Source organism: Pundamilia nyererei, unplaced genomic scaffold (assembly GCF_000239375.1).
Source record: "Pundamilia nyererei isolate P.nyererei 1_Seehausen unplaced genomic scaffold, PunNye1.0 scaffold00124, whole genome shotgun sequence".
NCBI lineage: Eukaryota > Metazoa > Chordata > Actinopteri > Cichliformes > Cichlidae > Pundamilia > Pundamilia nyererei.
Window position 1 is genome coordinate 1,735,037 of NW_005187525.1, and position 11,382 is coordinate 1,746,418.

At 38.7% G+C, this 11,382-nt stretch overlaps 1 protein-coding gene across 1 annotated transcript in view; it reads left to right on the top strand.

Annotated features, from left to right (window-relative positions):
* The first annotated feature begins 235 nt into the window (after positions 1-235).
* Positions 236-11,382, top strand: part of mtch2 (mitochondrial carrier homolog 2) — a 15,043-nt gene continuing 3,896 nt past the window's right edge. The window contains exons 1-8 of the mRNA XM_005742875.1: positions 236-369; positions 1,776-1,860; positions 1,998-2,104; positions 2,335-2,361; positions 6,783-6,839; positions 8,061-8,118; positions 8,197-8,248; positions 8,329-8,388. Coding sequence (XP_005742932.1) covers positions 283-369; positions 1,776-1,860; positions 1,998-2,104; positions 2,335-2,361; positions 6,783-6,839; positions 8,061-8,118; positions 8,197-8,248; positions 8,329-8,388 — 533 coding nt within the window. The 5' untranslated portion in view covers positions 236-282. The remainder of the gene's footprint in view (positions 370-1,775; positions 1,861-1,997; positions 2,105-2,334; positions 2,362-6,782; positions 6,840-8,060; positions 8,119-8,196; positions 8,249-8,328; positions 8,389-11,382) is intronic.

Here is an 11,382-nt window from a genome sequence, read left to right on the forward strand (position 1 = left end):
CATTGTAAAGCGCTTTGGGTGCCTAGAAAAGCGCTATATAAATCCAATCCATTATTATTATTATTATTATTATTATTATAATAATTATAACTGCAGCTGTACAAGTATTAACTCTCACTAACCTTTCATAGCAGACGCAACACTGGGCTGCCTCAGAACGAAGGACATCGTTGTCATATCTCTTATAAACATTAGATGGCAGTGTTTTTTTCCACGGACGTTATCTGCTCTCAGAAGCAAAACGAAATAGGAGAACTTCCGGTCTCTATCGACTCTCCAAAAATGGCGGATGTTTGTGGTCAAGTGTTATTGGGATCAGGGCTTACTGTGCTCTCCCATCCTTTGATGTACATTAAAGTCCTGATCCAGGTAAGACGGGAGAGTTTGGACAGATTCTGTTACGTTTCCTTCCCGGGCCTGATTCAGACACTCTGTACTTATCGTTGTAAATACTGTAACTCTCGCTAGTATCTTACTAGAAGAGGAAATTGTCATTCATTTTCACAGTGTATTGCCTCGTTTAGCAGTAGATTAGTAGGTTTGTAGCACACACAGAGACATTTAATAAGTCTTGATAACTATTTATTTGAGAATATAGCAGGAACTGTCCCAGTAATAGGATCAGCCACATTGTTGTCCCGTCTGTTGTCCCTGTGACCTTCTGCTTCCTCATTGCTGTGCAATAGGCGGAATCCGTGTGTTAATCGAAAGTTAATAATTAACTGCAATCTTACCCTGCTTCATTTATATTCTGTGCGCAGGCTGAATAAAACCAACCTGTGTTCTACAGACATAATTGTACACAGTTCGTACATGGCTTCTTTTCTAAGAAAGCCAGCGGCGTTAAGTTGCCATTTGTTGAACTGCTAGAGATCACCGCCAGTTAGCTGTCAGCTGATTAGCTCCAACGCCGCTTTCTGTAGTGTTTTACACTGATGTCTTCAACACAGCGTGTATATTCACAAGTTTGTCATCGGGAGAAACGTATGCTGTTTGCTTCTCAGTTACCAATACTGCTAGCTCGATGCCTTTAGCTCCTGAAAAACATGAAAATAACGAGCACACCAGCAGAGCTCCGGGGACGTTTGCTTAATTACAACCAGAAATAGCTTCATGTTGATCTTAATGACAGAATGAGTCATGCGACAGTTTTACTAGATGCTAACAGTTGTCTGCCTTGTGTATACCGTGTCCATATTTGTGGCAGTCGGCTAATCATCAACTGTGTGCTAAATATATGAATGCAGCACAGCGCACACACTGGTGCCCTGTCAAACTTCTGTGATCTCAGGAAACATCGTTTTGTAAAAGAAAAATAACCAAATAAGTGAATCAAAAGTCAACATCATCATTAAGAAAAATAAAGATTTGTCTGTCTGTCTTCTTGCTATGTAGCATGTGATGTGTTCTGTCTGTCTCCATGGTCTCTCCACAGCACCATTCAGTACTGGACACAGTCCTTCTCTGCTCTGTGCAAATAATCCAAGTCTGTATGTTTTGGTAAAAGGCACCAGAGCAGATATCAAGCTCAGGGCTGTGCGCTATGACCACAATCTCATATCACGGTCTAAGATATTTACCGTTCTGACAACGATATAAGTCACACAAATGTAACATTTTTCTGTAAATTCTGTGAACCTCGGGCAACTCGACTTGCTTTTAGTGTTTCCAGGTGTTTTTGGTGTTTTGCTGTATTTCTCTAGGATACATAAAGTCAATGCTTGCCCCCTCCTATGGTACCTTCTCATTGTTTTTGGTGTTGTGTGTGTTATCAGGTAGGACATGAGCCACTCCGTCCCACCCTGGGTAGGAATTTATTTGGAAGACAAGTCTACCAGCTACCTGGACTGTTTGCTTATGGCAAGTTTGATTCTTGATATTTTTATAAATGGAGTTGGCAATAGTATCACTGTGCTTTGAACGATTGTATGTGGATATTTAACTTTGTCGTTTTACCACTATTCACACTGTGTCCTGCTCTGGACTAAATGTTTCAGCAAAACACATCATTAAGATTGATGGAAGAGCTGGTCTTTTCAAAGGACTTGGTCCGAGGCTTTGTGCAGGCACCATTGGCACACTCGTACACAGCAAAGTTGTACAGGTAAGCTGAATAGATGGGTTTGCCACAGAAAGATGTGATCAAACAACCAGTTTCTGTCCAGTCTTTTCTTTGAATTTTTTTAGGTGGTCATTTATTTCAATCATTTGTGATGCATACTAATGGCCTTCATAAATGAGCTATGTGCTGGGACTCAGTTTCTTGCCATCTGTGTTGTAAGTGTAACTGAAACTGTTCATTCTGGCAGCTTGATAACCTCTATCCTCTTCCAGAAATGTCAAGAACAAGGCACCCCACAGGTAAGTTTTTGTTTCTGATCCTGTTTGTAGTCACAGTGTGATAAGTTCAAAATGTTCACAGACTCCCCGTAAAATGCAGCAGTTTGGCCCCTTCAGGATCCTTTTCCTGTGCAGCAGCATTTCCTGCATTTCTATGTTCAAATCTGTTGTTCTTTCACTTCTGAGAACTTTAACAGACAATGTGCCTGCATCACTTATAGCAGAGCATCTAATACTGTTTTCAGGTTATTTTTGAAAATAAATGTGGTAGAAAAATTTGTAAAATATAGTAAATTTATTTTAGTAATTTAATAATCGATTGATTATTCCATTGATTAATCGAGTAATCAGATAAGAAATCCTTTTGCCTTATTAATGAGCAATCTGTCAAAAAGGCACCACTAAACAAAAACGAAACCCTTTGATTGTATTTACATGTCATATGGTTTTGTTGTTGTTGTTTTTTTAAATAATGCGTTTTCACAAATGCAAAAATATATAAATAATCGATATAAATAATAATAAAGTACAGCGAAAGTCAAATAAAATAAGATATATACGCAATCTAAACTAAAGCGTAACATATTTACCATAACTGTCATTCTGAAGGCTAACTGACATTAATAAGAAGTTTTTATATTGCTGAAAACAGGCCTTATGATGCTGCAGACATTCATTAATATTAATAATAACTAAGTGTCCAACCTAACAACCAGCAGGTCGGTGGTTCAGAGTTTACTGGCCGATACACATTTTTATTGGCTTGTGAAAAAAGCTTTTATTTTTATTTTTTAAATATGAATGTAATTTAATGAATGCACTATTAAACCGGGCTCGCAAAATCGCCCGTCCGGCTGTCATATAGCATGACGGGCAGGGCTGAGATAGATTTTGGTCCCCCACCGGAGATATCGCTAGCCCCGGGACATTAATATACCGTGCTACACCCCATGGTTCACCTCTGTTTACTGAAAGTATCGTTTCCATGTAAAAATAGGACAGCTGCCATCAGCCTTCAGCGACATGTATCATTTAACCAGTTTGTTTAAACTTTAATTTTTTAAAGGTTTGCTGTCTGTACGAAGGGCAGGTAAAGAGCAGACTGGAAGCTGGAAGCATTACATTTAACTGGTCGTTTCTGCCAGGCTTCGGCATCTTTTTCAGTCTTAATTCCATATTAGTAGTCACTTGATCAAAAGTTTGTCATATACATACAAATATTTGTGACTATTAAGTATGGTTAACGTAAGTTGAACGTGACATGGAGCAAATGTGAATGCAGAAAGTCACATTCACATGGGGATGAAGTTAACATGACAGTTATGCAATAAAAGATCAAAAGCCTTGATGTTGTATGTACAACCTGAATGCCATCGTAGACCAGGTGCCTGCAGTTCTATGAGAAGTGATTGACTCAGTGCCAGCTCATGGCAGTGTTTGACTGTCCAAGAATGAAATAGCACCTAACCACTGATAGCCAGAACGCCCAGAGTTGGCATATCACTTGATGCTGTTGGGACTTTCTCTCTGAAATGTCCCTCAGTCTTCCTCCAATATTCTGCTTTTGCCTCTGATATCTTTCTTTAGGTTGGATTTGGCACAGGGGTGGCTGTAGCTCAGGTAGCTCAGGTGGTAGAGCAGGTCACCTACTAATTTGAAGGTTGGTGGTTCGATCCCTGTGTGCTCCAGTCTGCATGCCAAATGTCAGTGGGCAAGATACTAACCTCAAGTTGCTCTCTGATGCATCCAATGGAGTTTGAATGTTAGATAGAAAGTGCTTATGTAGGAAGAGAATACATAATGTATAATTATCTATTTGTCTATATTTAATGTAATTCCTTCTCTTCTAAACATAAGGGCAGTGTTGGGGTCTCTCATAAACTGACATCCCTGGTCATCCATAGTTTATTCTGATAACATCTGCCTCCTTTGTCCATCGTTGTTCTGTACAGTTGTGGATGTAAAACAGGGCAGTGGGTGTGTAGGCTTCTATGTCCTACAAGGCAGCATGGGAGACGAGACTACAGCCGACCCCCTCCACTAAGTGATGGGATTGATCAGTGGGGGCCAGAAGGAAACAAATTAATCCACTTGGTTTTTTGAAGAAGCAGAAATGCACTATGGATATGCACATCCCATATACTAGGAGTCTATGGGATGTGCATATCTAGTTCATTTATGTCCCCAATGATGCACAGCTGGGGTTAGGTTGGAATACAGCAGCTGAACTATGTAGATAAGTCCTCACATATCCTTTCCAAGAACCTCTGAACAGGCACATAGGCATGCATATACAGTACCAGTGAAAGGTTTGGACACGCCTCCTCATTTAATGGTTTCTCTTTATTTTCACTACTCTCTAGGTTGTAGATACTGAAGACATCAAATCTATGAAGCAAGATATATGGAATTATATAGCAAGAAAAATCCATAAATCACTAAATGTTTCTTGTTTTTTTTTTTATGCTTTCCCAATCAAAAGTTTGACCACTTGATGCCGCCTACAATATTTTTCATGGTTGGGTCTTAAAAAGGTTTCAAGTAGAGCTTCAACATGCAACAAGAGGAAATGGGAGTAAGACAAAACAACATTTTGAGCAATTTATTGACAACAGCACTGAAACTGAAACAAGCTGTTTTACAGCTGATCAAAGGTTTAGGTCCACATGCCTTTAAAAGGCCAAATCTAAGCAAAAATATGGATCGCTGTCAGGCAGTCACACTGTTATAATGTTCTGATGGCAAAAATGTTTTCCTCTTTTGAACGAGATCAGGTTGCTGAACTGCATAAGCAGGGTGTCTCACAGCACGCCATCGCTGCTGAGGTCAAGTCAAGGTTGAATTCAGAGTATTGATGTGTAAATAATTACATTTGAAAAAGGGGGTAGGAACAGGAAAAGTATAAACTTCATCCTACTCCTTTTCAAACACACACGTTCTGCAGACAGAAATATATATGAAAACTTGATGTTTTTTAAGTTCTTTTCTCTTTGTTATTTCACTTCTATTTGCATGTTCAAAATAAAATTCTGTCAGAAAAACAAGCAAAACAAATTTACAATAAAACGTTTGAGGCAGAGCAGAGTCGCTGCGTTATGTGTGCTGCCTTCAACAAATGCTGCAATGAACTGAATAACTCAAGTAACTCGATTATTTCAAAAATATCCTTGTTGAAAATTCTTTGTCTTGATACTTTGTTTGTGACCCGCTCGTATTCATCACCATGTAAACGTGAGCAGTCCACCCACATCTCTGACGACAAATAGACCTGCCATAGAATCGTATTCAGGAATATAAAGCACAACAACATTAAGCCCATGCAGACCCCAGCTTTTAAACAGACTGATAACACCAGCAGAAGTGACAGTGAAGCTGTCATAGTTTAACATACGTCTGCCCACACACACATACACACTGCGACGAGTCGTTACTCGCTAAAGAAAGAACGTAACTGCCAGCCAGTGACGCCTACGAGAAGCAGAGGTGAATCTAAAGGGGGGTGTGGGGTGCACTGTATTTATTTGTAAGGCTTTTGTAACATTTTTCAAATATAAAGTGAAATAACATTATATGATATTAATAAAATTGTGTTAATATTCAAAAATATAAACATTGGTATTTTCAGCATACCAATAAAAATGTACCTGGGCCAGTAAAACTCTAACCTGTTAGGCTGGAACCTTAATTATTATTATTAATAATAATAAAACTGCACTTTAGGAACTGTTGCATCAAAGCCAAGGCAAGCTTCAGAATAGGCTTGCTTTTCATTATTGCAGCCACCCTGCACTCCTTTAAAGGCTCGCAGGTGCATAACTGACTCATTTGCACTTAAACAGGCAAAGACACGAAGCACATACGCATGAACAAACACCAAACCTCGATCAGGAGATGCAATGCTGTTACAACTCTTTTGCATGCTACGAGTTTAAGAGACCCCCGCCCTAGTAACACAGTAAAGGGTCTATTAAAGGGAGTAAAGGGAATATTATTTATTACCTCTGTTTAACTTACATGCACACCTTATTTTACGATTACTGTACTTGAGATTTTTTTTTCAATTTTTGCACTTAGGAAAGTGTTTTCTTCAAAAACGTTAATTTTATTATGACATAAATTCAATGACTGGGTTCAGGGCTTGTTTTGTTTGTTTTGGCAGATTTTGTAATGGAAACCGATGCACGGTTCATTTTTCAAAGACCTGTGTTTTGTTTTTTCATTTTTGGAGTAATCGGTTAAACACATTATTACTAAAATAATCTCCAGATGCAGCGCTACTTTTAACATGCTGGCCTTGGCCCACACTGACCCCACTTAACAAATAAATTGTGTGTTGCTCCTCATCGCTCCCCTCAGGCCATCTGTACACGATTTCTTAATAAGGGTATAAAGTGTCAAAATAATTTTCAGGATGGTGACGCTGAGGTTTCTCTGATTTCCAGATACTGGGAGGGCAGCAGAAGGATAAAGAGAGCTCTCTACAGCAGGTTGTTAACGAGGTAAGACCTATGCAATCCCAAAGATAAATCACAACACTACACAGCCACACTTGACTTCAGTCAAGTCTGGTCTAAGCACTTTACCTAATAAGGGCAAGAAAATACTGTTATTAAGGAAAACGTGATAAAGTAAGTATTTTAGTAATACTTTAAGAAACTGAGCACACAGTTAATCAACACAGTATAATGTAAGACTGGTTATATTTAATTAATAAGCGTAAAGAATACTTCATTTGGCTAAAAGCAGAAGAACTGGGAGCAGCAGAAGCCCACGGTGTAATTATCAATAGTGAAAAACAGACACAGCAGCTGCAGTTACAGTGTGCACATAAAAGCTTGCACATACCGTTTGTCTTAGTCATGTGTGTTAATGTCTGATACAGACTGATCGCTGTGGCCCTGCCTGTGCTTTGTCAGCCTAACCACAGTGGAAAATGTCTGTAGTGATGGATGTGGGAACAAAGCTCAGGTTTCAAAGATGTTGACAAAATCTCATCAACCTCGTGTGTTGCCTCAGCAACAACTGGAACTGTGGCATCTCCATTCTTCAGTGGAGGCTTGTTTGGAAAAATACAGCATTTTATTTACAGCTCAAATACAACAATGTTAATTATACACAGAATGGACACAATTTCAACGTAAAACACTTGAAGTTGCACACACCAAATGCTGCTAGTCTGATGTTAAGCAGAGTTAGCTTGCTAACGCTTTCATACTCGCCACTGAGCAGAATGAAGTTCTGAAGATTACCCAATGCATCACAATCAATTCCAGCAAATATGCTTCGGTGACACAACATTGTACAAATGTGAAAACAGCGGCACGTGTTGCAAGTCGCGTGATCAAGGTCAAGTATTAGCCTGAGCTCACTGCTGATTGGTTGTTACCATATTTGTTTCAAACCAAATGATGTGTCGATTATTTACATCAGGAAATATCTTTAAAAAATGATTTCTGCTTTCCTTTTCTAGCTGCGGCCACAACAACAAAGAATCACTACAAGTGTACTTTGAAGCTAAATCGTATTGTATTTGAAAACAAAGGCTTTAGACTAAACTGAAAATATAGGTTTCACATAATACAGTTAATATTACATGGAAACTGTTAGTCATGATAATAACAAGCTGCACTTACAGTACTATTGTTATAGTGCTGTTGATGCATTAATAATACAATTCATCAATACTTGAACTTTAGTGACTTGTTGTGTGTTTTCAACAGACAACCAGGGAGATGGTTGCCCGCTCCTGTGCCACCATCGTCACACATCCCTTCCATGGTACAGCGTGGTTCAGCACAGTATAATGCCTGCATACCTTTAGGAAGTCTGAAATGTTTCTCTTGACTTGTTTTTCAGTGATCACTTTGCGATGTATGGTGCAGTTCATTGGAAGAGAAACCAAATATAGGTAATTTCAGTATTTTAGTTGTGATACTAAATGAGAAGAGCCATGAGATTTATTAAGCGTTTACAAAATTGTGTTCTCAGTGGGGTGTTTGATTCCATCATCACAGTCTACAGAGAAGAAGGCATTCTGGGCTTCTTTGCGTAAGTGTGACACTATTTGTCTTTAGGACAACAGACACTTGTTTTGGACATTAAGTGGATGACTTGGGCAATAAGAGAAAAAGATTGTTGCAGAAGTAGAAACTAAAGAAGCTTCCTTCAGTGTGTCGTCAAAGAGGGAGTTGCCGAAACTGTTTTATTAGTAATTTAGTAATATTATTATCTCCTTTTTTTTATAACAATGACAGAAAAATCTAAATCTTGTCTTGCTGGCAATAAATTGTTATTTTTGGTAGTAAAATGTTTGTGACAGGATTATATCTCCATATACACCTCTGTCTCTCTCAGCCATGAGTCGGGATGCCAGGGGAAGTGCTATGTGAATAACATTATGCTGTACATTGTTCTTTGTCCTGTAGATGATGATTTTCATTTCTTTTACACATTTGAGTAGTGTATGTATGACAAACTGAAAAGTTATATATATTCTAGTTTTTCAGGTTTTAGTCACAGTTCTTTTCGGACCTCTGTACACACAGAATTCCCCAATAACACAAATTGACTTTCATATACGTTGCTTTTTAAAGCTCTAGTCTGGAGTATTTTAGGTTGTCTGAAAATGCAGTGAAAAGAGCTTTTTCCACATTAAGGCACCTGGCACATGCATGGATTGCTTAGATGACAGTTGATACCGATTTTCCCTCCTCTTAGTAAATCCAGTAATAACTCGCCCACAGTACTGTCAACATTCTGTAGTGTAGATGTCGACAGTTTTTAGGGACTTGTAGACGTGTGAACCTGGTTGAGTTGAAGGAGCAAACCACGCCAAGCTTACTTTCAATAACTAGAACCAAACAGGTTCAGTTTTCATGTCCTAAATAAAATAAGATTAGACAAAAATAGACGACATTGCTGTAGAAGGTGAGATTTCCAGTAGGTATGCACGCGCAGGTGCAGACTGAAAATGACATATTTCAGATGTGAATCCCATTTTAAAGTTTGGTTGAATATTTTTGAATTCTTATTATTGTTTGGTAGTTGGAATGTGTTGAGTAGATCTGACGTTGCACAATAATATTTTTAATAATAACCGTGTGAAGGTTTGAGTGGAAAACTGATTTAGAAATTTGCTGTCAGAGAGACGAGTCAGGAATGTTTGGGGAAGCTGGTTCAGTGTTTGGCCACATGTTGAGTTATTCCTTTCAGATACATCCTGTCCGGTCTGTCACAGACATGCTGAGAGCTTGTGTCGTCCTTGACAGCTTTGTTAATCAGTATCCTGGAGTTTCAGCTGTTGCCTCTGTGTCTGTCGCTGCCTGTCTGGACAACCTCGAAACTGTTTACCGCCATATTTTTTGCATGGTTTTGATGGTCAGTGTAATGGCTGTATTTATTTCTTAAAAGTTCTCTCTTTCTCTTATATTGAAAATACTACGACAGCGTTGCTGTTAGCAACACACCCAGGGTGTGGTTCCGCCGTTCGCGTGTTTATTTTCCACATAAACCTTTTCACAAAAAAAATAAATGTGAAATAATGAAAATATACATCATCCTCAAACGTCAAGTTTTAGAATATGCATCAAACAAATTCCTGTTTTTTCTTTGAGGTAATTATAAATGGTGCTATAGTCCCCGTGTGGATGCAGGCACAGAGAACAACCATGGCCAGTAAAACTGAGGCAGAAGCAGGCGGCTCAAACAGACCAGTCAAAACAAACTGAGGACCTTATTCCTAGACGAGGGGCTCCCTCTGTAGCATGGACAGGGTTTGGCTCTGAAATAATTTGCATAGTACGGTTTTCTGGTCCATCTGACATGGACCAGAAAACTCTTCTACCACCTACGCAAGAATCACGTGAAGGAGTACGGAGCGAGTTCATGGATGAAAAACAACAAAGATCCATCAGGTGCTCCATCAGACCTTTGCTTGCCTTCTAGCTGGTGTTCGGCACTGCAGTGAATCTTGCACCAAGTCTCAGGAGAACTTGGTTCACGGGCAATTCTCTCTTTCTTCTTTCTTCATTGATCATAATAAAAAAACAAAACCGTTTGCATATTAACGTCTTGAGATGAAAGATCGCCGTTATGATCAGACAATTGGCATTCAGACTTTAACCATACATTTATATAGTGGTTTATTCTATAGCCTTTTTTTGTTATATAATATTTTTTTTAATCTGAAAAAATATTGTTCTCATAAATATACATAAATTACTTGTATGTAATTGCATCTTCCAACAATTGTTGCATTGATGCACCTTGAGCCTCATTTCCTGAAGTCAGGGCTCCCAACATATGCACTGAAATGCTCATTCATTCTTGATATTGTTGCAGTTACTTATTAGCAGATCATCAGTTGTCACAGTGCTAGAACTTGAAATCCAATTGAATCAAAACAGATCCCCTGGAAAATACTGGATCCCATATTTGATACAATATGAAATATTTCCTGTTATTCAGATTTGATCCTTGCTGGCTGCTTAAATCCTTCCTAAAGTGTTCTGGACATTAACTACTTCATCTGTTCAGTAAGTGGGAGAGTTGTGTGACATCCTGTTTGCAGCGGTGCTGTGTGAGGTTGTGTAGCAGCTGAAGGAGTCAAAGGCAGCACTGGATAAAGTTTCACAGGAGTATTCAGCTCAGTATTGATTTGTATTACATGAATCTATCGACTATTCTGTCAATTAATTGGCTAAGAAATATTTTTGTCTCATCAACGAGCGATAGTAAATGATCAAGCACAGGTTTCACAGTGAATTTCTCGTTGGTTTTCATTTTAGAAACTGCAGTGTTTCTGTTTCATCTGTAATCTGTTTCAGTGGCTCCTTTAAAGGATGATGTGGTGAAGCAAACATTAGCATTCTGAAGTTTGCCTTGTGCTTTGACGTAAAGTTATTGTGCTGCTGAAAACAAGATTTTATGATTAATTAATATTAACGATAATTGGGTGTACGATAGGGCTGCCACGATTAGTCGACTAGTCACGATTATGTCGACTATCAAAATCGTCGACGACTGATTTAATAGTCGACGCGT